General features: G+C 41.1%; 1 protein-coding gene across 1 annotated transcript in view; it reads right to left on the bottom strand.

The window, feature by feature from the left end:
• The window catches only part of smyd3 (SET and MYND domain containing 3), an 82,262-nt gene that overhangs the window by 3,623 nt on the left and 50,913 nt on the right, over positions 1-27,726 (bottom strand). The window contains exons 6-10 of the mRNA XM_084349554.1: positions 14,927-14,994; positions 10,240-10,342; positions 9,416-9,526; positions 6,463-6,550; positions 5,770-5,944 (exon numbers count right to left, since the gene is read on the bottom strand). Coding sequence (XP_084205680.1) covers positions 5,770-5,944; positions 6,463-6,550; positions 9,416-9,526; positions 10,240-10,342; positions 14,927-14,994 — 545 coding nt within the window. The remainder of the gene's footprint in view (positions 1-5,769; positions 5,945-6,462; positions 6,551-9,415; positions 9,527-10,239; positions 10,343-14,926; positions 14,995-27,726) is intronic.

Raw genomic sequence — 27,726 nt, 5'->3', positions numbered from 1 at the left:
CGCGCACAAAGAAACTGCACTCGCTGCGTTAATCTTAATTGTATCCGCATGGTTGTTGCGCTAAAAGTTTTTCACCCCGATCATAAATGAAAATGTGTTTTCCGAAGCGAATGAAATCAAAGTTAATTAACTTGTAGTGGCCACAGCCAGTGTCATTTAAAACTCCACAGCTTCTTTGATAATTTTCCAGCAGAGTTTTCACTCACAGGGCTAATAGCCCATTTGTTCATACCTTCAAGCCGAACTAAACTACAAACTGACAAGCCTACCAATTACAGAGGTGGTCTCGGATCCTGTGGTTAAAATTGAATCATTAAGTTCAAAGACTGAACCAACAACATTAGTCCTCCATGAATAATAACACGTTACAACATTGATTTAATTACCAAGTGGTTGATTCGAGCCGCCATGACATGCAAACACACGCATCAACACCAATCTCCAATTATATTTCCTCTTTGCATACAGAACCACACGGCAATTAAAATAATTTCATTAACGTGCTGTCTCCTGATTTCTAGCCTCCTCTTTTTCCCTGGGAGAGTAAATTGAAGGGGAACCGCGGTCTCGCCGTATGCAGCTAGTTAGAAAGCCATAGCTTTCGGCGATGAGTAAGAGAGGGGGCAAGGAGGAGAAATTAATAGTTGTGGAAAAGTGTAGCATTTCCAGGCAAATGCAGTGGAACTAATGAGGCTCTTGTTTGGAACAAAAGATCCACGGCCCGCTGTTAGTGAGAGGGAAACATGGATTATCTTACTAAGTAGAAAACCCAAGAAGGAGAACGAATACATGGAGGAAGATTAGCCGAGAGTATTTTCCTTAATTGTATTTTGTTTTCTGTCCAATGCAACAGCAGTTTCAGTGTTATTTAGCAATCGCAGCACCTCCGTGCATCTGCTACCAACACAAAGCACAATCAGATAAGGTTTAAATCACAGTTTAACTATTTAACCGACCTTTCTTACTGAGACACATAAACTGATGCTGACAACCTGATAAAAGCATTCACATCCCAAGAGAGCGCCTGGAGCCGCGAGGCAACCATACGTCAGTAATCTTCAACAGTGACTCCTGTCTTTGTGGTTTCCTTAAAATAAAGCCTGCTCATAACCTGTCATGCGTCGCACATGTATGAGATGCGTGCACTTCATTTAAGGAGAGAGGCTCCTGCGAGGGAAATTATAGATGTACGAATAATCATGTTTCAATATCTTTACTGCACGTGTATAATCATCTGGGGTTTTTCAGGTCAGTTATTACGTTTTATTTTGTAAGTCATATTCTCATGTGTCATGTTTACTTTCCATTTCCTGCCTTTGTCTTTTTTCTGGCTCTTTCTCCAGCTGACCTGTGGTCTATTGGTTAATCATTCCTGTGTATTGAAGCCTTTGTTTTTCACTTGCTCTTTGTCATTTTGTCTGTGTTTCCTGATTTGTTTCCTATTTCTTTATGGTTTCCTTAGTAATGGATTCTCCTTGTTGCCTTTTGCTGCCAGTTTTTTTGGTCGCCTGCCTTTTTGTTGCTTGGATTTTGGCATTTGAGCTTGTTATTAAAGCTCGCCTTTTTGTTTTTCAACCTGCCTGCCTCTGTGTGTCTGCGTGGGTGACAGAGAGGAGCCGGTGAGAAAACAAGAGAAGGTTGCGACAGTCAAAAAGGTCAGGACAGATGGTGACACAGGGAGACAGCCTGGTCAGAGAAAGTATACACGGGGCAGAGAAACAAGACAAGAAGGCTGCAAGGCATAAAAGGACATCATGGTTTCTATTCAGTGAGCACATGATTAATAAACCTTTGTTTTATGTACCATGCTTTGAAAATGATTACAGGTGTGACAATACTGTAAGAGGTGTTGGTCTCATTCCTCGAATGCTTTAACAGTTAACGCCTTTGCACACCAAGATACTTTCATAAGCGTTTAAATCTATCACCTGAAAACAAAGGTTACACACAGAAACCTTGCACACTGAGTCAGAGGCATTAATATACCGGTATTCATTGCGAAAATTCACAATATGAGACAAAAAAAAAAAAGAGTAGTCAAGCAGTGAACATGATTTTGTGGTCTCACTTCTTGACAACGAAGAAGAAATTACTGAGTCCATCCCAAACCTGAAAAGAAGACATGACCGAAGAGAGTTTCACGGAAACTGTAGAATCATCCCAATCGCTTCCAGGTGTATTTCAGGAAGTCGTGGTCAATATTTTCATGAGTGGAAATCTATCTTGTGACCCCTCATACCTATCATACTGTACAGAAGATATATAAGATATATATAGATTTTAAACTCTGAATTGAGTGAAGGAAAAAAATCAGATCAGTGCTCGGCTCAGTTACATGCTGGTACATATTATATTGGCTACCTTATTTGTCTTCTACGCAGTTTGGCTTAAACACTTGAGTCTTCACAAGAGAATGAACAGAACAGTGCTGTTATGGCGCTGTGTTTAAAAGACACTGTATTTTAAATGTTACCACCAACACATCCATGAAGACTTGACAACGTGGGTGCACTTCACTGCTCTACTGAGGCTGCTGTTGATGCAGAAAACTCATGCAAAAGACTCCTCTTTGCTGAATCTTACTGCAAACGGTGCATTTAGAGAAAATAGTCCATACTGGTTAAATCTGAGGGGCCACAAATGAATAAAGCTGTGCATGTCTGAACATTTTTAGTTGTTACTCTCTACGAGTGGAGAGGCAGGATGAATCCAAAAAGCTGTTTCCACACCGTTAGACTGTTTCAGGTTGATGATTTACTTTATGCCCCTTCACGTATTCATGAGTGTGTGTGTGTGTGTGTGTGTGTGTGTGTGTGTGTGTGTGTGTGTGCGTGTGCGTGTGCGTGTGTGTGTGTGTGTGTGTGTGTGCACGTGTGTGAGCGTGTCGACAGCAGTAAAATACGTGCAGCATGGAGACATTCAATAAGCCTGGCGTGTACAGCCTGCAGCAGGTGCGCATTATTCGCACACAGGCATGGGGAGAAGCCCTCTCTATACATCACAGACTGAATAGAGCAACCGAAAAAAAAAGTGGAGGGTGGAAGAAGAAAGGAATACAGAATGAGGGGAAGGACAGGAGAAGGAGAGCGATAGAGAACTCCTGCAGCTATCTTTCTTCTCTGCCATCTGAAGAGCCCAGAGGAAGATAGGAGATGAATATGGAAGATCCTCCTCCCACTCTCTCTCTCTCCATTTTCTCTTGAATGCTCTTCTCTCTTTCTCTTTTATTGTTTTTCTTTCATCGTCGTCTCCCCAGTGAATTCCTCTAGTCCTCCTTTTGTCAAATTTATACCTCGCCTTTTTCCAACATCCCTATTTTAAAGCAGTTTTTGACCCTCCTTCTAGTTTATGTCACTCTCATTTTACCTCTTTTTTTGCCAACTACTCTGCCTTCCTCTCGTCTCTCTGCACTCCTCTGTCCCTCTCTCACATCCATCCTCGCCCGACCCCTGTCTCTGCTCTCTAAAACCTTAAACTCCCATAACCCTCAATGACTCCGCCACCTTGAGACACATTTTTCTCAGTTTCTTTTGGCTGACACCAATCTCATCTCTTCATCCCCTTCTCCTCATCAACATCTCTCTTTTTCTGCTGCTCCGGGTCTGGTTATTTATTGATAGCCTCTATTACTGTTTCTCTCCTGTGGATCTGGTGATTTGTGTGTGTGAGAGAGAGTGAGAGTGAGAGCGGCTGAGCAAGGCTACACCACAAGGGCGCTGCCCTTCACACCATATCGATTAGTCTGACACTCACACTCACAGACACACACACAGGGAGACGGGGATATGTGAGAGCTGGAGGTGCTCATCCAGAGGAAAAAATGTGATGTCATTTCTGATCTGACATGAAGATCGAGCTAAAACTTTGGATTTATTAAATATATTATACATTCCTTTCAGCAATGTTCCCTATATTAGGAGAAGTGCATTGCGGTTTCCTGTCTTCTGTTTCTTTGCACTTTTTTGTTTGCTTTTGCTTCCGGCCCTGCCTTTTTCTTAGACTTGGGTCACATTTGGATTATTAAAAGATGAGCAAATTATTGGTTTCATGCCCTGACAACTGTCATTTACATGTTCAATTTTCCTTTAAAAAACTTGGTGTATTTGAAAACAACAGGCTCACTTTATCTTGGTGAGTTCAACAAAAACTACCACCCTTTGGGGATTCAACAATAAACAACAAAAGAAAGAAATTCAGTTTGTTACAAAGTTTGGTTTCTCACATCCATCCAGAGTAATCCCTCTTCCCAAACAAATCAATAAAGGATCTCTGAAGAAGAAAATAAACCCAACATCTCTGATACTGTCAGAATAAGCACCGTTACCGGTCAGTTGATCGCCTTGATCAGTTGACCAGTGGGCTAGCTGTGCCCTGTTTTATGTGTTTTTTCCTTTCCTGTTTGGCTGTGGACGAGCTCAAGTAGGTTCGGCGAAGGGAATAAAAGTACTGGAGGATTTGCAGATCCTGCTTCGATGATTGAAACTGAAAGCTCGTCGAGATCGATTTCGGATTTGGCATCTAAATCGTGACGCCCCTGGTGTCCTTTCTCGCCACATCATAATCAAATCTTCTACTTTTAAAGACAAAAAGATTGTGGTAGCTTGCCAACCCAGAAATCACATCACATCGAGAGGTTTGAACACATTCAGCTGGGCAGCTGGCTAAAGAATAAAGTTTAATTTATGTTTAACAAATACCAGCCTGCAGATTTGATTTCGTGACATATGGATCATGATTTTCCTAAAATCTTCAATAGGATTTTTATAAACAAACAACTCTGAAGCCTGTCCACAAAAAATGATGATCAGAAACCAGAAACCCCATCGCAACAACAGATTACTGTGGTGGCTGAGAGAGCTCAGCACACTGCAGCAGTTGTCACGGTCCCCCACACACTCCATTATGTTCTTTAAGACTTTTAGAGCTGTAGTCGCCTTAGTTTCCTGTATTTTCCACAGTTGTGTTAGTGAATGTTTGCTTTTTGCTTGGGTTTCATTCATTTGAAGCTTCCCCCCCCCCCTTATTTGATGTCCGTGTCGCCATAGTGATAGAAATGTTTTCCCATTGCTTGTGTTTTGCACATCTGCCGGCAATTTCTGAAGTAGCTCTTTCAGTCACTGCTGATTATAATGATAAACCCTGGCATTTTCTTTCTATCTCTTCCTCTGAATCACATCTACTTTATACTAAATGTATAAACCAGTCCTGTTGAGCTTTATTCTCCTCTGCAGGGATAACAGAAGGAAATCTGTGTCTCCTTTATCAGGTCAAATCCTGCATATTGTGAAATGGCTTTAGTGCCAATTCTTTAAGCAAACTATCCATTTTATATTATCTTAACGGATTACTACCAGATATACCAAGTTTTTTCACATAGTCGATTCTTGCTATACGTTTCCTGTCTCTCTGAGAATCCTCTCATCGTGAACAAACGATGGAGCTCAGTCTAAAATAAGATGAAATGCCATGTTGAAGCCTTGGTACGACTATTGAGGAGTCAGGACTGAGTAGTAGCCCAAATCTTTGAAGTCATAATCCACTCTGGTAAAGACAGTTGCAAGCATTCCTTAAGTAAGGAGTTGCACTTCAGATGCACTATGAATGTCCTTTACCTCACACTGCTTTCTATGCTAGGATCACTCAATCCAAGCTCATATCCACATTTAAAGGCAGAGGAAGTTGAAATCATCGGAGAACATTTACATGTAAGCCATTCATGGCTGAAACTTTCAGTTTTCCCCATATTGTAACACACACACAGTGACTCACCTGTATACTGGAAGTGTTTTCTCCCCGTATCCCACAGCTTCCTCCCAGTGTCCCAGGTGAATGGAAGCATCCAGAGCCATGTCTGTCACCCTGAGCTTATACAGATTTTCTTCAGGCACGTCACAGCCAACAGTTGATAACAGATGACTGCAGCTCTCCAGTAGTGTCTGCCAATCTGAAGGGTCACTTAAGGAAAAGCAACATTTATACTGAATGCACACATATTGATATTATTTTTTGCAAAGACTCTACTTCGGCTGTTAAGCTCTGAGGATTATGTTAAGACACATAATTATTTAATGCCTGTCGCTGTCTCTCAAGCCGCATTTAATGCCAGTTTAATTGACTTATTAAATCAGGTCCTCCTCCAGGTCTGAGCTTACCTCTTATTAGAAACATTAATACTTTTAAAGACATCGACTTTTGTATACCAATTAAATCATTGACTCATTGTTATTTTTTGAAAACTTGATTTACATCTACAACCTATTGTAAGCCCATTAGGGTAAAAGCATGTCAGCCACGAGGACCTGAATGTCTGAAATGTGTAACAGTCACAACAGAGTGGTGATGAAATGTTGGCAGTGCAGAGGCATCGACTGATTTAATCATCATCCCACAATGCAGCAGATGATGGATGATGACAAGGCTCAGTGTTCACTGGCTGTGTTTGGTCTTGAAGGTAAAGGATACTCGACTCTGCTTTCAGTCCTTCCAGTCTGGGTAGAGCCTCCTTCAGCGGGCGCCATGTTGATTCTCCACCCGAAAGCATGAGTCTGTCCTGGGAAAGAGAGAAGAGGGACCACCTGAATATCCACACAGTAAGAACATCGACGTTTATTGTACCGTGCACAGTTGCTTATATACGATGTTGAATTCTACCATGTAGTGAGTGTTTCAAAAATATAAACAGTAAATGGAAAGTTCTTATCAAGTTTGACGTCTGTCAGGACATAATAGTTTGTGAAACTACAATAAACCGTTTGTTTAACCAAAAAAAACCCTTTGTTTTCATTCCATCAAAGGTCATTGTAATACATAATCCTGTTTATACCATGATACAGGGATGGAAGTAATTGCTGATAATTAAGTTATTGGATGTAGTTAGAAGTAATTACTATTAAGAAATGAATATAAAAATAAAATATTAAATCATTTTTTGGGTAAATGTCCTTTACGAGTATTTTAAGGATATCTAATCACAAAAGGAGTTTTGAGAAGTCTCATGCTGGTGAAAACCCTTAACATCTGAACAATCACTCCTGTCTTACATACAGGCTCACAAAGAGGCACATATAGTGCCATTATGAGGAGTTGATGTAGTGAAACACACAGACACACAGACACACACACACACACACACACACACACACACAGTGAGTTTATTAAAGTTTTATCGCCAATACCCAAGTGTTACGTATATCTCACCTCAGCTAACTGACAATAGATCTCACAGCGCTTACGTTGTGCTGCGTGTGGGTGTGCATTTGTCTGACAGATTTATAGATTACTGCTGTGGAGTTGCTGCTTAAGTAGTGGTGATTTAAAAGAGTGCCCATCTTGCATTGTGTCTTAATTGTCTTTGATTGTAATCTTGACTGGTCAGGAAGGAAAGAGTTAAAAATGAGAGATAAAGGGAAAGAGACAGAGGGAATAGGGTGGAGTGAAGATGGTCACAAGGCTTTACATGAACGACTACAATTAAAAAAGTGAATCTAAATAAACAGTATTATTAATAGAAAACTTTGCTTTTTTCCCACACACACACACACACACACACACACACACACACACACATATGCGACAGAGAAAAACAAAACAGAGACACCATCTTCTGGGTTTGATGTCATCTGTCGCTATGACAACTTTGGGTCACAACCCAGCAGCCTGCCATCATCATATGAAGATTAAAGAGAAAGAGGGGCGATGACAGAGAGAGTGTGCGTGTGTGCATGTGTTTGTGTGTGTGTGCGTGCGTGTGTGTTTGTTGTAAGCAGAACAAAGGTGAGTTGAACAAAATGAATGTTTTTGTCCCACAGAATCAACCGAGCGCTCTCTCTCACCTTATCTCAAACACACACAGACATTTTTGAGTGCCGCTGTGTTGTGGTAGAGTAAGACCGAAGTGTCATAAATGGCATGTTGAGCACAAAGCCGGAGGCACAAGTGAAGGAAGGCAGAGGAAAAGAAGAAAAGGTAGAGAGAGGGAGAGGGTGAAATGAACACACAGACAGAGAGAGAGACAGTGAGACACCGGAACGAAAAGATCAAGTGGATTAAGATGGATGGAAAATAAAACTGCAGCTGAAAGACAAGATAATTTTTCTCATTTTTCAGGGGGTGGTCGGAGAGGGAGAGAGAGAGAAAAAAGAGAGAAAGAAGGAGAGGGAGGTGCGAAGAGGTGGACCGTGACAGAGTGACGGAGAGGAAGAGGAGGACAGCAGGAGATAAAACAGAAAGTGAGAGTGAAGGAGGAAAAGGAGGAGAGGACAGGAGAGTGTACACTGTAACATGTTCTGCACAGATGACTAAGCAAACAGCGGCATGGCAGGTGTGTGTGTGTGTGTGTGTGTGTGTGTGTGTGTGTGTGTGTGTGTGTGTGTGTGTGTGTGTGTGTGTGAGTGAGAGAGAGAGAGAGAGAGAGAGAGAGAGGGAGAGCGAGAGAGAGTGCATGCATGTGTGTGTTTGACATCTGGTCATGTGAAAAGTACAAGTTTTACATTTTTCAAGCAAGAGCAGTTTTTGCAGAGTTTAAAGATGAAGTAATCCTGGCTATGTTCAGATTAGAGAACAACTTCATACAGACAAAGTACATTGGAGTGTGTGTGTGTGTGTGTGTGTGTGTGTGTGTGTGTGTGTGTGTGTGTGTCTGACTGCAGAACACCATTAAAGACAACCATGGTCACGTTCACTTGCACACAACAGATCTAAACAAATAGGCTCAGGCGGTAAGAATCAGAGTCAGTGAAGATAAGTGGAGCACTCCTCTACTTTAATGGGATCATTGAAGGAGGAATTTTAGCCATTTTAACCTCTCTGCAGGTGTTTTTATTGCAGTTTCAGATATTTCGACATACCACTGACACACTGTTCAGCAGCATGCCAACAAGCTTTTCTTTTTAATACAGTTTGTTGCTCCACTGTGTCACTTCCTTTGTTTCATCACGTACAACCACTCTCTGGGTTATCCATTAAGTTCCTGTCAGATTTTTCTAAATGATGCAACTACTTCTGGAAAAATGCCTTTGTACTATGTTCAGACTGCAGTATAAACAACATGTCAAAGTAGTGAATATGAAAATACCTCAGGAGAATAAAGAGTGAAAGATCAGGTATGATGTGGAAGACCTGAAGTAAAATCTGATATTGTGAGATAATTTGGAGAGGTGTCTTCAGACATCTTTGGACTTTGTGAAACATGTATAAAGGATATTATTACATGGGCTCACATTTTCAGTTTGTTAAGATATTGTTGTATTCTGTTTTTATTTACATTTAACACAACGTTCCAACTTTTATTAGAGAAATATCTTGAGAAATAAGTCTCGTTGGGTCAGTATGTAAATGTAAATGTAGCCACTGATGTCTGATATGTTGAATGACAATTGTGAACACTAACAACATAGTTTGTGTATTTGTGTCTTACTTTGTCTCGAGAGTCACAGCGCTGACAGCGGCAGGTAAAGTGGTACTGGTCCTCCAGCTGCTTCTGTCCATCTTCCGTCAATGACAATGTCTCAATGTAACTTATAGTTAGCTAAAAACAAAGGGAACAGTGAACTGTTAATATGTTTTTGTTTTTTAGTCCAGGGCAGCATTGGTAAATAATTTGAAATTTAAATTGAGTAGATTGAGTATGGTTGCTGTCGGGGCAAAGTGTGTATGTTTCTTCTAGATGGCATGGACGCATCTCATTACATATATTCACCTCCCCTCCAGTTATTAGAACTGAAGAAGCCTCCTGGATGAGAGGTGAAACGTCTTCAAGAAACTGAAACAAGTCCAGTTGCCTATGATACAGCATTTAGGATTACCATGACCTGGATGACTGAGAACCTTCATCAACAGTCAGGAGAGATTGAAGTATGGAAAATGAGGGAAGACACTGCCAAGTTACGAGGTGTCATCCTGCTCGTGTTGCAGCGATACTTCACTTGGCTACAATTTAAGGATTACTTTAATGACATTAAGTTAATTGTACCTCCATCAACATTCATTATTACACTACTAAAATTCAGGCAATAACCACAGTGATGTTATATTGATGAAAAAAAGGGATTCTTAGTTTCAGATTAGCAAAACAGCCTCAGGCAATGGCTCCTTCGTCAATAACAACAGCAAATAAAAAACATTCAATAAATACTGCTCATAAAGATGCTCATTAAAGCAGAGGCGACATCACAGTCGATATAACGAGTCGTATTCCATAATGTTGTGAAGACGCAGTGCGAGTGCTCAGTCATCACATACCTCCTCTTCAGGGTTGATATCCCGAACGGCTCTCAGCTGCAGCTTCGTTCCCTCAAACACCATCACACAGTTTGGCCTACAGTCATGGTTCAGCAGAGATAAACTGGGAGAGAGCAAACAAGATGATGAGGGGCAGGAGGAGGAGAGCACCAGAGGGTGGGAGGAGGAAGAGAGAGAAATTTATCTGGGATTAAATGTTTAACTTTCTGGTAAATCTAAAATGTTCCTTCTGTATCATCTACAGCACACTAAATAAGTAAAAGCAAACACTGTTTTGCAAAGAGTGTCGAGTCAAAACAGCCAGAGCCTCGTCCTGCTGAGCCACCAACTGCCACATGTCCAACTGTTTGGGGCTTCTCAGATCCCCAACACCAATGTTCACTGAAATGTTAATTTGTGCCGACGTACTCATGAGAGAGGAAAACACATGTCGAGTGACACATCTCCCTCAAGATCGCCATCCACCCATCAGCCAGTTAAGTGTGTGTGACAGCTGTGTCTTTTAACCCTGAATGCAACATGCTACCGGGGGTTAAATATCATCCGACATCTCATTCTGCACATATAAGTTGAGACTGAGCGCTCAAATGAACCAAACACTCAGACAAAATGTTCAAACGCACATAAACACAGATAATTCCCCATACGGTGTGACAAAATGAGGTCTCTGCTGCTGTCATAACAAATGTCACTCTTCATTTCCTTCCATGTCGGTCTATCAGCATCTCTCTCTCTCTCTCAGACACACAAATAAATCAGGAGGCGACGGATACTCCACTTCTGTCACAACAACAAAGGCTTTTGACTCATTTCCCAAATTTACTATATATACGAGCAATCATCCCAGTCATCCTCATGCACACTGGCTGACAGGGCAGCATCAAAACAATGATGCCAAAAAGGACAGTTTTTAAATACACTTTGATTGAATGCATGGAGGGTTTTTCCCCTGAAGTTTAATATCACTAGTAAATATATCTCACAGGGTTTTTGTTTTTTTTTTTAAAAAAGGTGCTATTTGTAAGAAAAGTTTATTTTTGAGTCTCGTTCCCAACTCGTCACAAACTGACGCTTTGGGACTGTAGGACAGCTCGGCTGCCATCCCAAAGCGTCAGTTTTTGATGAGTTGGGAATGAGACTTAAAAATCAGCTTTTCTTACACCTTTAATATCATATTGCAGTGTTTTTCAGTCCTGTTCCTTGGGCCCCCCTGTCCTGAATGTTTTAGATGTTTCCCTGCTCCAACACACCTGATTCAAATGATCAGCTCGTCATCAGGCTTCAGCAGAGCTTCATTCCCCATCCATCCATTTGAATCACGTGTGCTGGAGCAGAGGATCATCTTAAACATGCAGGGCACGTTGCCCCAACTGTCGTAATGAAACAGCTTTATGAGATAATGTTGGAAAATCTCACAACACAAGTCATTTAGGTATCAGGTAGACTAAATCACAGGGTTTCACAGTCTGACACTGGGGGCCTCCCCTCAGATAAAGCTTGAAAAAAAGGCGCCCCCCTCACTCCAAGTGCATACTTGCCTGTCTAAGTCTGTACGTGATGTGCATCTTTCCTGTGCTGAATGGCTGCTATGAAAGTTGTGTTTTTTCCCCCAAAGTTTTTAAGACCTCCTTAACCCGTAAAAAGACATTAACTGTCATGGCACACATGGTTGAGAAAAAATACTGAAGAGGTTTGTGTGTTTTTATGACCCCCTCCATTACTGCTGCTCTCGTTTATCATATTCATGGAGCAAAACAATGGGTGCAAGAGATAAAGACTGTGTGTGTGTGTGTGTGTGTGTGTGTGTGTGTGTGTGTGTGTGTGTGTGTGTGTGTGTGTGTGTGTGTGTGTGTGTGTGTGTGCACGCGCGTGTGTGTGCGCGCACGTGTGTTGAGCCTTTGTAAAACCATCAGTAACCCCCTGGCATTGTTCCACAGTGGAGAAGTTGCCCGTTGAATATCAACTAGAAATCAGGCCCTCGAAACAATGCTTTTATCTGATGGAGAGCTGCTCATTAGCATGCTAATTAGATTAATTAACTAAACGGCATCTCACATTAAAAATATCTGCTGAAACTAACTGTTGCTGAATGCAGCAGGATGGGGAGCCAAGCATCATAAGGGTTTTGAGAGTAGAGACAGCACAGCGCTATTAATTGATATTTAACGAGAGAGAGGGAGGGCGAAATACTTTCTTCTCTTTGTTACTGTTTCCTGTGTCTTTACTTTTTATGCTTTGGTGTTCAGAAGTGGTTCAACCCTGCACTAATGCAGCAGACGTCAATTAGATGGCACTGAATGTAGTGCAAAGCTTTTAGGTGATACATTACAGAACGAACAAGTAACGAGTTGAAACTCACCTGTGTGCACTCAGTGTGTGATACGTTTTATGATTGTTCACTTGATCACAGTCACAACTCATAATTCAATAACAATGACAAAAATTTTTTAAAAAGTCTAATGGAGTTAATGTGTTTCATAGAGACTTTAAAAGTTTTAAAGTGGAATAACCTTTAATTAATGTCATTTTTTATGTTCTAGGATTGGGATCAAGGCCTACTCATTTCCCCAAATTATTCTCTCAGCACTCCTTGACTTCCTGACCTTGCATTTTGATGGCTTCACAGTTTTGGGCATTAATTATCTTGTAACAGTAAAGCATGAAAACGTTGCCATTTAACAACAATGATAGTCTGCACTTTAAAGACTTATTTTGACAGATTAATACTCCTCTTAATATGAAGAAGATCAATACTGCTCTTAACATTTTTGATCTGACAATGTCGATAAAAGATTAAATCAATATACTGATATTCAGTGTATTTGATTATGATCACTTTCATGAGCTTTGTTTCACATACTACATCATTTTGTATTGTAAAACCTCTGAAACAGAATTTAAACCAAAGTGCTCAACGGTAGATACATATATGGAAATGGACGAAGCCTTCTGTCTGTACTCTGTTCATTTTGTCTGTATTTCTGCACGTTTTCTAAAGCTTACGGATACGGACCGACATGCTGTACCTCTGGTACTCAAGAGGGGAAGTCTAACAGTGACACAAGACACAACCACAGGACAAGAGAAAGAAGTTTAAAAAATGGCGAAACTTTTGAGGAGAGGTTATGCGAGTTGGTGAGAGGTTTTAAACATCTGTGTGATGTCACTTCGTCCGGGCAGAGAGACTGGAGTTGGAGTTGGATGATTGCGAAGGAAAAGCGGAGGTCCTTGCAAGACCAATTTGACTCTGAGCGGCGCCCTCTCTCGCTTAACATCCATGTCAATGTGAAGGATGTATGAAAGTACGTATATCATTTGAAACAATTTTTGTAAATAAAGGGAGCATAAATGAGCCTGGAGACAGACAACCGCTCTCGAATGACACCTTTGAACAGTTTGCAAACCCTTAAACATGTCTCATGTCTCTGCGTCATATCATCGGCTCATCTCCTCTTACTAATTTCAGTTCAGTACATCTCGATGAGGATTTGGCATCTGCTATATGTGGGTTTATGTAACAATACTCCGCGCTGATATGAGGTACAACATCAGGGTAGATTACAACAAGTGAACAAAGGTCTCTGTTAATGATCCAGCTCCATCCTGATGAAGAGCTCAGCCGATGGGGTTTCACCTCATCTTATCCAATTAGCAGGGACCGAGAGGAAGAAGGAGATGGGCAAGGATGAGCCTCGTGGAGGCCGAGAGGGGATGAAAAGAGTCACCAAATGGGAAACATACAGCGGAGACGGAAAAATGAACAGAAAGGGATGGGGGTGAACTCACCAGAGTAATCCCCCTCTCTTCAGCAAACCCTGTGGTTGCTAGGCAACCCAAAATATGAATAGGCAGGGGACCATCCTGCGAACGGTCCCATCATTTATGGATGAGTTACGACACAAATCGCAGACACACACTGACACAGACACACATGGTTTGGCTGAGCTCTGGTAAAGCCACTGTGACCATCTGACATCTCAACACCGGCCAGATAAACTGGCTGAGATACCTGCAGTGTGTGTTTGTGTGTGTGTGTGTGTGAGTGTGTGTGTGTGTGTGTTTGTGTGTGTGTGTGTGTGTGTGAGTGAGTAACAACTCTAACAACATGTGCAGCGACAGGCCAAATCCCTCCCCATTCACCCTGGACTCAATACAGGGATTACAGTGCATATCGCCTTCCTCTGTGAGTGTGTGTGCGTGCGTGTGTGTGAGTTTCACTCCCACATGCCAGACAAGAATCACATATCAGTTGGAGTCAAACCACGCATTTCTCCACGCGTTCTCACCTCTCCCTCTTCCCCGCCGTCTTCCCCAAACAGCGTTATAATATTCTGTCAACATTCATTTTCAAGTTTTCGCCTCACAACAGAAATTCATTGATTCTCTCCCTCGTACTTCAAAGAACTGTCAGGAAAATATAGCGAGCGGGAGAGGGTGAGGGGGCTGGGGAGGGCTTTGAAAGTGAGCGGGTGGGGTTGGTTGGGGCGCGGTGATGTGGCAGGTAACTCAAGAGCATATTTAAATTTTGTGGCATTTTTATTGTGCAAGTTAGAGAGACAGAGAGAGAGAGTGAGGCACCATCTGACAAGGATTATGAGCTAAATTGAAATTAATGATGCTTTTAAGATGTTTTTCTCTCTGTGTGACTGTGTGTGTGTGTATGTATGCTTCCGTGTGTTTGTGTTACCTAGGATACAGACCGACGCCAATCTCTTGCAGCTCTCCGTCACTGATGGTGAAACAATTACATGTCACCTAAAGGAGAAAAAACAGAAGAAAAGAGTCGAGACAAGAGAGTGAGATAGATATTTTTTGTGAAATTGCTTCAGGGAACCAACGATACCTTTCATCATATGTTCTGAACATTTTTTTACATATCTTTGGCACCTGCAAAACCCCGCTGGCTCGGAAATGGAAACATGACATGCAAAGTCTTTGCTTTGAGATGCAAAGGGATTTGATTGTGTAAAATTACCACCTGGTTATTTTTGAGCCAGGAAAAAATCTTTCTTTAAATAGATTATAAATGGTTTTGGGGAGGAAAAAGACATGTCTGTAATATTTTTCATAAACTGAGTGAATAAAAGACTTTATCGGTGATCACAAAGAGAGCAAGTGAAATGTTTTTGTTTCCCCGAGGCTCTGTGAAAATGAGAAAGTAGAACAAATTTGAGTTTTAAGACAATATTTTCCAAAAACTACACTGAAGAGACAAATGGAAAAAGATAAGACTTAACAAAAAACACCACACAATTCTTTTGTAATAAAGTCGATATGAAAGTAATTTTCCACCTTCAACATGATGGATGTATGAGAAATCAATGATAAGAGACAAAAAGAAAATAGAGGAAGAGAATAGAGACACAAGCAAGAATTATCTCAAAACCTTGACGAGGAAATCACAAATCTTTACGATCACATATCCAATCATCCTCATCCTACTGGGATTTTCAAACAAAAATAATCAACAGTAAAGTCGGTGAAGCTTTCCTCCTGAATCTGTAAAGCGCTACTAAAACTTCCACTTAGTTTAGCTTTGTCATGAATCTAAATATTGGATGCTTTGACACTTGTGCGTACAAACCTCCCACAATGCACCAGGGTGGTCTGCATGATTTAGAGGACACATTTCAGGAACAAATTAATGAAAGAGTCAGAGTTTTATGGAAACGGGAGAGAGGATTTCAAACGAGGGAGAGAGATGGAGAGAGATGGTTTGTTTCTTTCAACTAAGAGAGCTGGCACTGAGATTGTTTTGAATAATAAAACGCTTGAAAAAGTTGTTTAAAAGAGCGAGAGACAGATGGAGACGATGAAGGCAAAACAGCAATAAACAGCCTAAAACACAAAGTAAGTTAACAAAGAAGTGGAAGCTTAAAAAAAAAAAAAAAAATTGAAAAAAACAACAGTGTTTGATGTGTCAATTACTGAGCTTGTGCTGGTAAACAAGTGTGTGTTGGTGGTCGTGGTTCCTGCCCCATGCAGGCAGTAGATAAATAATTGTAACTTTACTAACATTAGTATTCAGACTGTCGGATAAAGATGCAGACAGAGACGTGCAGAGAGAGGGCGGGTAAGATTTAAAGTGAGCCGCAGACAGACGTTCCCCATCCTGCTGATATTCACACCAGAATCAGAACTCAGCAAAATGATTGGATTTTAATCTGCAGCTGTAATAAACGCCATCAGAGTCGGGGCCTCGCGGGAAATGATGGTTTTTACTCAACTTATTTACTATGGAGCCGACAGGAGGCAACGTGATTACACAGGAAAAAACAGACACACACACACACACACACACAGATTGTATATATGAATATGCAAAATGTACGACTAAATCTTCCTGACAAACACACACACGGATCGTTCTTCATCTCACACACACTTCATTGCTATGCAGTTGTTCTCACAGACATCCATCATCTGTGCCATAAAGCATGTATTAAAGTGGGGGAGACAGATGCATCATATAATACGGCAATATGTTATATATGAATTACAATACATCAAGATAAAATAACAGTTAAGTGTTGTCATGTGATTTTCATAAAGAAGTCGTCGCGAGCAGCAGTGACAAAGAGACGGATATGATTAGTGGAGGCTCAACATTTTCTTTATTTTATGGGAAACTTGGCCAGAGAAAATTTAGAGCGAAGCAGATTCCTGCTGTCATCAGTAAATTAGAGCTGAGCAAGTAATTGGTTAAAATGGAGCTCTGGGTTTGAGGATTAAAATGTGTTGGTGTAACAAGAAATCTCACATCTGGTTTGCTGCAGATCAACTCATCAATTTATTGTCTGACTGCTGCAGCTCTAACAACTACTGAATGCACATTGGACCCATTTATAAGGGTGCTGACACATGTTCATTTGTTTGTATTACCATTCAGTCTGCAACTTAGTGTCAACACATTACGAAACTAATAAAGACACCCACACAATGAATAAATCGAGCTAAAGACGAGGGCCGGAGGGCCAAGTACAGCGACGTGCTTTGACTCATTCAGGGTTACAGGACCCACTTACACAAGAGCGATGATTAATCATTGATTAAACCATGATCTTTCCTTTAACCTCACTAAGTGTTTTTGTGCTTTACATAACCAGATCCTAACCACAGCATCGTCATTTTATAAAACATCTTTGTACAATGTGGTCAATAAAAACATAACTCAAACAAGTCGCACAAGAGTTTTGCAAATCTACAATTACCATCGAGCATTACCCTCGATCAGACTGACATGAATGAGGAGAGATCACACAGGTTTTCGAGCGAAAGAGAGTGGGCAAAGAAAACTATCTGAAACTGTATGTTTTTTGACCATCGCCTGTACACCTGTATGAAAAGAGGTATGTGAGTCCCCAACAGTTTTCACCCTGTAAGGAGAAGGCAGCATTTGTTAGCGGCAGCCAGGATGGAGGGTCGGCCATGCAGAGAGAAAATAAAGGATGGTTTTAAAAAGAGGGAGGGGCGGGGTGATATAGTGCAGAGAAAATTTAAACAAACAGTGTTAGGGCACTCAGCTGGACATAGATCTCTCTGTCACCCACCCACACACACACACACACACACACACACACACATACACACCAACTCTTTCTCTGGGGATGAGAGTCAATCTAGCAGAACATCCACATCTGCAGAGCCGGCTGGCGGACGTCTTATGCATCCCAAATACACACCCGCATACTCAAACACATACAAACACACATATATTGTATAAAAAGGTCTGCCTGCTTTATGTACCTGTGTTTTTGTGTGCACAAAAAGGAATCGTATGAATCAATTCCTGTGTTTCTATCAGCCTCCCACAGCTTCCTCCTCTTTACTGACCCTCTACCTCTCTTCCTGTCTCTTTACTTCCTTTTCTTTGTGCTTCTTTCCTGACTGGATGAAAGTAAAATAAAGTAACAGTATCAAAAATCCTTCTACAGACAAACACACTCACATCAGCACATGTTGAACTTCATCAGTTGCAGCTGGTGTCACCACATTGAAAAATGTACCTATAAGTTGTCAACAGACACCTTAAACTGCTAAACAAACACTGCATCGCTGTTTGTTGACGGCTGGCGTCAAATTAAGATAAACTTTGACAAACATGAGCTTAGCCTGATTCAATCCACTACAGATATTTCCCGAAAGGTTCGTGAGGACTGGAAGTGGATTTCAAGAGTTTATCAACAAGAAAACGAGAGCATTTCTGAACTGGCTCCAGCTTCTTAAATGTGAATATCTACTGGTTTTCCTTGTCTTTTATGTCTATAAACATATCTGGAGTATTTGTCGGTATCCTTTACATTGCACACCTTAGCATGCTGCCTGGTCTCAGCATGGTGTTCAAGAGAGTGACGCCGTCTCCTGGGTTATCAAATGGACGCCCTCTTTCTCCTTGTTTTGCTGAGGAAAGAGGTTTAGCAGAAGGTTTCACTGAGGAAAGGGGTTCACTCTAGAAGATCCAGCAGTGATTCCCGGTGTCCCAGGCTCACCCTCTAGGAACCATCTGCTTACTTGGGGTCCCAGCTAGAGTCCTCACTCTTCATCAAAACCCACTGACTGCAATTTTCATCAGCACTGGAGAGTTTTTTGACTGCTTGCCGGTGGGTCTTGCCCCTTACTCCCATCTCCTTCAGCAGCCTTGATATGATATGGCTGTGAACCCCTCTGCTGCCTACATCAACTGGTCAGTTTCTTATGATCCCATGCCTCCTCTAATGCAACCTTTAAGTCCACAGTTTTTAAGTGCTGTGATGCAAATGAGGTGGAATGAGGCTGACTATAGCTGTAAGTCTGGTCTGAAGTTGGTTGAAGTGATCACAGCGGGGGATCATGCACCAGAGCCTCAACTTGTCAGATAGCATGGTCTGTTGATGCTCTCAAGATTTGCTTTATGTTCTTAAGGTCCTTGGTATCGTTTCATCGCCAATGTTGAAGAGTTGGTCTGACTGCTTCCCCTTGATGATGGTGATGCCTCTGTGCTTGGCTTGGCATGATCTTCATACGAGCTAGCTCGATGTTCCCTTCCAACAGCTGTACAGTACAGGCCTTGTTTGTGGTGAGTGCTGTGAGCCTCCTGCCAGGTCTTACCCACTGTCCTCTGACCACCCACCGAGATGCGCTAATGATCACCTCCATGGCCATAGTGAAGGCTATTGGAGAAACGGCCATGATTCCCACTTTCAAATGTTGCCACACTTTGCTGTAGTCTGCTGTTGTTACACACAGCTGCTTGTCCTGGAAATAGGCCTCTTTTGGACTGCCAGTTGGAAAAAAATAGCAATTTGAATATGTCGCCTTGGGCTATTCAATGATATTTTAGAAATCAAAGATTAATAGAGATATCAAAATTGGTAGATTAGTTGAATAATTAAAATTATCATCAGTTTCAGCCCTACTTTATATTCATGTACTTGAGATTAAACTTGTTATATCACTTAGTAACTAACATGACTGATCTGCATCTATTCTTTTGATCTACTGTATGTATCTTATAAAAAATAGATCTAACTCTTGTCTATGTGAAAAGCTCACTGCAGAAACAGAACATGATAATAACACCACAGCTGGACACGCATGTCATTCATCAGTAACCATAGTGATGGCTGTTTTCTTCATATGAAGAGAGATTGGAAGAGCCCCCCACTGTTCACTCCTGTTCATTTATAACCTCCCAAATTAATAAGGAGAGCCCTCCACAGCTGCAAAAATGAGTTCATACGGGGTAATACTCTGTGGTGAAGTGCCAGTGAGGATGGAGCATTACAGGAGGTGCTACAGTGTCTTGAGGGCTACTTTCTATCCATCTTGAGTGAATGAATTGTATTCCACAAATTGAAATGAAAGGAGCTCTCCAGCAAATAATAGATCAGAGATTCCTAACAGCAGGTTCTTAATGGGGATTACAGGCCTGATATGATTCAGCTTCCACCATACCCACTGTGGAGAATTACACAATTACTGTATCTGTACAAAAACACACCAAAGCGTGCATTTTGTCTGGAAGGGTTATCTTCAAGATGGTGCAGAAAATGTCAGTCGCCACATCCATTCATTTGTTTGCTCATTTGTTATTCTGCCTGTCACACACAATATTTCAGCTGATTAGATTTGGATGAAACTTGTAAAAATGATGAATGTGAGATAGAGGAACAGCAGCAAAGACAAGGGAATGAGTGAAGGGTGTGGGGAGCAGTCTGTGATGTGGAAAATAGAAAATAGGATTAAAAAAAAAAAGAGCGCCCCGTCTCCAAAATGTCATATTCTCAGGAGGAACAGGAAAACAAAAAACTGAACTTTTCATGCCGGCAAATATAAATATATATCTGGACTTCATACTGTTGGATTTGGACTTGTTGGACTGGTGCTGAAAACACCAAATAGCTGCAGGTAGAGATAAGTAACTCAAGACTTCAACTGTGCCCAAAAAAATAAAAAAATAGAGAAAACATTAAAAAGAATAGGGAATAAAGGGTGCACTCACACTTGGCCCAATTGCTCCGTACTTTGCCGAAGCACGATTGTCCCTCCTCCCCAGTGCCCCACTGCCCTGCACTCACATCGCTACGGCCGCAACCGAGCCTGAGCACAGGTACCTCTTGCACATACATCATCACGTTGTAGCGCCAAGGAAGTGTACTACTTGAGCACGGTACAGAGTGCTCACACTAGTCAAACAAACTGGAGTTTGAGGGTCAAACGTGCTTGGTGCGCCGTTTAGTAGTTCATGGAAGTCTGCTTATCTATGTTTTTGTGTGTGCTTTCAACTGCCTGTGCCCGTTATCATTTTTGTTGTTATTATATACATGGGATTTATTTTTCAACAGTGATTTGTGACAGTTTTGGAAGGCAAAGACAAATGATAAATGTTGAATAGTTTTAGCAGTCAGTTTAGAAAATGCCTCCAAAGGGAATGGACGAACAACATGTTTTGTTGTTTTAATTTGGAGAACTTGTTGGAGCAGACTATCCTCTTAAAAAACCATGATAAACAAATGGACAGGACTACTGTGCACTGCTTGAGTGTTTACTACTTGTTTTTTATCTGTGGAACAGACTTAATACAAAACTGTCATTCTCAATCATTCTCTTGTTGCTGATATTTGTCACTCACAGTGAAAATATGGATATGAGAAGCATCCAGGAAATGCAACATGCACTAGATTTACTGCTGGAATGAAATGAGAACGGATGTGATTAAATCAAAACCGAAACTTGTCCATCCATCACGGCTACGAGACCAAGCCTAGAAAAAAACTGAGATGGATAAACTAACTTGCTCAAAGTAAACTCTGTGCTCTGTGAAGGTCTGTGCCGGCATTAGGTATTCAGGGAGGGAGGGGCAGATCAAAATGATTCCAGTGACATTTTGGAAACGTATACGGCTGGCACATTTCTAAGTGGATGGGTGTGGGGTCTGGGACGGTTGGGAGCGGGAGGTCCTGTCATCTCATATCGGAGGCACTGGATTGGTTTGCTTTGTCCTGTCATGTCAGTTCAAAAACTTGTGACTGGATGGTTTAAGTCTTTAATGTTGCTGGAATCGGTTCAATTACTGTCAATCTGGAAAAACTACAAAGGCCATCAGACACAATCAAAGGCCGCTTGTGTGTGTGTGTGTGTGTGTGTGCACTATTAATGCTTTGATAAAGTATTTATGACCTAATCATGGTCCTTTCATCTCTCAATAGACATGCAGACAAACATAGACAGAATTACTGAGGAAATATAAAAAATAAACGAGGCTAAGCATCATCTACTCGTACTCTGTTGCACACATACACACTTTTTACCTTAATTTTTAACATATCTCCAAGACTCAGTGATCATTTTTGTTAGATTACTGTCATTCTAATTGGATCGTGTTTGCAAAATGTGCACATTTGAAAACAATTTTGCTATTCACATTAAAGTGGCTACTGTATAAACACTATTTTTATATCAATGATGGATCTGTTGTTTTGTGCGTAAATGTTCGAAATGTCAAATATACGACAGATAGACAAAGTTATCAAATAGCACTTAGGGGCTAAAGAGCCTGAGATTTCCTTTAGAGGTTAATGGAGACCAAAACAGAGCTAAAGGTAGAACTTAATAAAACTAACAATCATCAAGTGGTCAGAAACAATACTCTATTCAAATTAATGCTAATGTTGTGTCATGAGTTTGACAACAGCGTGCTGTGACTGCTGTTCTAATTCTCCTTCCTCTTTCAGATTTTAAAAGTGTCCACCACCATCTACTGTATCGGAGTCTGTAAATGCTGCGTTTGTTAAGTCAATGAAAGCAATTTGGCTTCATATTATCAGCTCTCATTTCACAAATACAGATAAAAATAATATAGAAATCCCCAAATCGAGCAGATGAGGCTGTGAGTCGTTCATTTTGTCTTGTTTTCACAAAGATCTCAGTGTCCGTCCTTTATTTCTAATTGAATCATTCTTTAGTTATCTCACAATCAACTGTTCGTGTAAAAGAGTATGTATCAGGGCACAATAGAGACGGTGACAAAAAGATTTGTACTACACAAAGAGTCAGTTCATGCTGTAACAGACCTCCTTTCATGATAGACCATCGCTTAAACAGAACAATCATACTCATCACATTAAGGACTTCACAGAAATTTCTATGCTGCTGACGTGCCGAACATAAACGCAGCGCATGTACATGTATATATGTGCATTAAACCACAGCCCTAAAAACGCTCTCTGTGATTAACATGCATACACTAACACTCCGTAAAAATTCAATTTATCTGTAATGTGAATCTAAATCTCTTTAAATGAGGAAAGCAGAGAGCCATGAGCCGCAGTGTGGGTGGATGTGTCTCTCAACCTGCTGAGTTCGCTGTTAAGGTACCTTCTCCACTGAATGGAGGCTAAATGTCAGAGTGCCCACCTGCAGCGCAGACTGGTGTGATTTCAGGTAACTGAGGTGATGTTTTGATGAGATCAGAAACAGCCAACTGTCCTGTGTGCACCAGCTGCCAGAGTTCATGGTGTGTGTGCGCTGAAAAACTGCTGTTATGTTTGGACACTGCAGGAAGAAAACGCCTGTCAGAGCTGCAGTAAAAATCCACAACATCATTTTATAAGTCTGAGGTCTGAGCTTCAGCCGCAGTACCATCGACGAAAGCAGTCTCAACTTTCCCTGCTGACTGGACAGCTGACAGTGCACATTATTAGTTCAGTGTCCTGTGCTCCACATGGATTTTGGATTAGGACTTTTTAAATCATTGTATTTCTTTTTGATATCATCCAAGGACTGTATGTTAGATACAACTGAATTAGCAACCTAATATCTAACAGTGAGGTCTTTTCTTTGAATGAGTGCTATCACTACAATTTATACCTGAAAACACTGGGTTCAGGTTGCTCTGGTGGTCTGGTGGTCGAGGCAGTGACAATAAACCTCAAGGTGCCTGTTTCGTGGAAGGCTGGGACCTTTATTGTTGTTGTCGTCCTGCATCTTTTTCTCCCTTCATTTCCTGTCTTTTTGTCGATCTCCTATCAACTTTTATAAAATATTTCTTTTTGGTCTTTTCTGCATGGACTTTGCTCTTTGAAGGCTCCATACTACCCAGTCCAGGCTCTTTTCATGCTTAGATCTCGAGCTATCTGTCAAAATCAAAAGCCTTATGGCAGGCCAAAGCTGGCCTGCCATAAGGCTCAACCTTGCCCAGCAGTTGTTCCTAACACATAAAAATGAAAAAAAGATTATAAAAAAATCATAATTATAAGGTAAACAGGTCCATTAAGGGAACTTGGCATCCTGGCACCATTTTACACGTTATACTTAAACAATTCAATGCAATTCTTGTCTTGCATTTTGATTTGTATATTACTATTCTGTTTCTCTTCTTTTTGTTGTATGATTGTATAAATCCATACTGAATAAAATTTTAATTGCCAGAAAAACAAAACAAAACAGTGGGTGTTTGCTTTTGGCCTGCAGCCCGTCGCCAAGTTTCAGTTTCGTCCCTGCAAGGGAAAAAGTTTGGACACCCATGGTCAAGACACTGCTCCTTAAATTAAGCAACCTTCAAATTAGGAAAATGTTAAACATAAATTGCCTTTCAAAGCTTTCCAATTTTTAATGAAAGTAGTGAAATAGAAATATGGAAGAGGTGGAAGAGAAGATTAAATCCTGGCAATTCTGAAATGTGAGGATGTATATCATGTCAATGTTTTTATGGTTTATTTGAAAAAGAAACTGTGGTGTAAAGGGTCTATGCTTCCATTTTTTTAATTCACTCCCTTTTCGCCCATTGCTCCACTAATTTTCTCAAAATCAGCACACAACCACCCCAAGAGTCCGTCTCTGTTTGAACAAGCGTAAGACAGCCGAACCACCTCAGGAGGGGAGAGGAGCAAGAGCGTGAGAGAAAGAAGGGATGAGCGACGTGCAGAGGGAGGGGAAGGGAGGAAGAGATAAGACGGGAGGAGACAGGTGGAAGGAGAGAGTTAAGAAGCAGCAGAAAGGCAGGAGGGATGGAGGGAGGTGGGACGGTAAAAAACGGAGGAGTGCCAGAGAAAAGGCTTGATACAAGAGAGGGGAGGGAGGAGCAGAAATGTGTTTAAACTCGTTAGTAAACTTGTTAGTGAAGTTGCTGAGCGTGAACGAGAGCAGGCGGGCTGAATTAGAGTGGTGCACCCTGGGAAAACATTGAGCAGAATATTGAGTGGAAGGCCAGAAGAAAAAACAGCTGTAAGCACCAGCTTTGAAAAGGGAGGCCATGAAACCAAGAGGTTTTAGACCTTAATCTTTCACGGAGTACACCTGGATATTGAAAAATTACCACAATGGTCAACCGGCAAAATCAGTAATGAGAACACAGACATCAAAATCGGTGTGTGTTGTAGACTGATTGCTTTAATGCTCCATTTTAACTTGTAAATTCAGCTTTAAAGTGCACATGATCATTATAAAACAACAGAGAAGTTCCTGAAACAAGTCATCTGATCCAGTGTGTATCTATGAAACTAAGCAGTTCTTTGAGTTTACATTAATCTGTGCTGATGAAAACAAACAAATATATTCAGAACAGTAGTGGACACACTCATTGGAATAGCACCGATGTGACTGAACACAATCACCTACCCAAACAGTAATGCATACACGTGAGTGTACACACAACGAGGTGCAAATACTGCGTGATGCATGCACACAAAACACACAGACACACACGCCGTTAGCCCCAGGCTGCGTGTAATCGAACACGAGATTGCCTCTTGCTCTCTAATGACTCATTTCCATGCTGATACCCAATCATCTCCGGGAGAAATGAGAAAAGAAAGTCGACATGTGTTTTTGTCAAGTTGGCACATTTTCAGCTGATGAGCTACTGAGCCGCTGCACCCATATGCGCACTAACACACACACACACACAGACGAACAAACAAAAAACACCCACACACAGTATGCTCTGCCCACACACACACACACACACACACACACCAGAGTGAGCATATATGGAAGAAGCATATTTGTGGAACATACTGTTATGCTCACATACACATACATATTTTATACTGTATATTACTGCAAAACCTTACAGCTGGTTCGCGTGTATCTTCAAGTAATATCAGCCTCCCAAACATTGCCACTAAATTTTCCCTGATTTCCCTGAAATCTCTTGGCTATTTCCTCTCTAGTTTTTTTTTTAATAAACACATTCCTTCATTACCTACAGTGCCTCGAGCTGTAAAGGCCAAATTTTGAATATCTTGTAAAGCTTCCTGACATATATACAGTACATTTGTAAGCCTTTTCAACATGTAACAGGTATTACAAGATTGCAGGTAAAGGGCGACAGAGACATACAGTAAGTAGCCATTATCTATCTTTGAGATAATCAATCAATGTGTACGACCTCAATCAGTCCTGTAAATTTGTAGAACCATATTCTCTCCATGTTGATGATCATATCATTAAGACATTTCTGTGGGTGTAGGTGATTTTCAGCGGGTTAGAAGCATCGCCTTCTTGGCAGCTCCCATACGTGAAGCAGTTCTTTGATCAGTGGTGCGGCGGCACTTCTACAGCATTACTGCCGCTTACTTACAGATGTGACCTAAGAGGTCGGACTAGTTTCGGGTTTTTTTTACACACCATTGCTTGCCTTTACCGTTTCTCTCTCTTCTAATTTTCTGCATAGTAAAGAAAGGAAAGAAGCAAGGAAGCCAGTTACGTAAAACAAGTAATGAAGAAATGAAGAAAACATGAAGAGAAAGGAGCCAGGTTTAGCAGAGCAGACAGTCTGTGCGCAGGTTAAACCAGAAGAATAGAGGAGGGTGAAGATAAAAAGAGCAGGTTATTGTTTTCAGAGCAGTATTCTTTGCAGGAAATCGTTTTTTACTGCTTGACTGCTCTGCCGTAGTCTGAATCAAAGGGTGTTTCACGGGGGAATAGCTATTCCTCCCTCCACTCTGAAGGCAGCAGTCAGTCAGCTCTGAATGGGGCTTCTCCCCACGCGTTTGCTGCACCCTAACTTTCATCCCACAACTACAGCGTCCTTTTCATCCTTAACCCTGAGTGAACGCAGAGATACTGAACATATAGAAACGTCACTCATCAGCCCCAACGTTTGACTGATGTGCTGAACTGTGTCTGATTTATGTAATACAAACACTATTCTTATTTCTACTTTTATGTTTAACATGAAGAGACAGTCAACTTGAGTGTGAAGCTCTGGACTCACGTAGACATCTATTTATCACACAGGAAAATCTGTAATTACAGATTCCTCTCATCAAAATTCCATCTTGAAAGTTTCAAATGAATGAATGAATAAAAAATAACAGATAAAAAATATAGGTGCTTCTGAATAACTATATACAGTGGCCTGCAACTTAAAAAAAGACATGCAAATAGACAAAACACAAGCAAATTACGAAAAATCTTCATCAATTTGACAACACGTCTGCAGCATTTATGAAACACACTGCAAATACACAAACACGCTACAACAGCCCAAAACACCTCCAGTGGGAGAAAAGTGCAAATACAGAAATGATGAGAAGTAAAAAGGAAAAAAACAACGTAAATCTAAAAACACACACACAAACTCCAGGAAACAGCAAGAAAAATACGCCGTTTATTCACAGGAGGAACGGAAACCGTAATTATAGGTCTACAAAGAATCCCATCAATATGTTGGAGAAGACAGAAGCAGTGATTTGGTGGTCTGTGTTTGGGTGTGTGGTAATGTGGTGATAAGCAGACTCATAAACAGAGAAAGTTTAGCTCGAACATTCACCGCTCGAATAATTTTCTGAGATGCGGCAGAGAAAAGGTGTTTATTTTGTCAATCAAGACAATTGTCCAATAACAAATAGTAGTGTAGGATGCACACCACATCTCATACTGGAACTAAATCCATATCTCAGTAAATATTTCTACTGGCTGGCAAGTTCTGAGTCAAGCATGATACTGTCCAGCTGAAATGGGCACACCTCTGACAAGTAAGCTCGCTGTTTCAGTGTCTGGCTG

This window comes from Pagrus pagrus (genome assembly GCF_965226575.1).
Source record: "Pagrus pagrus genome assembly, chromosome: 1".
Lineage (NCBI taxonomy): Eukaryota > Metazoa > Chordata > Actinopteri > Spariformes > Sparidae > Pagrus > Pagrus pagrus.
Note: the sequence above shows the minus strand (reverse complement) of the source record. Positions and strands in the feature narration are given on the sequence as shown.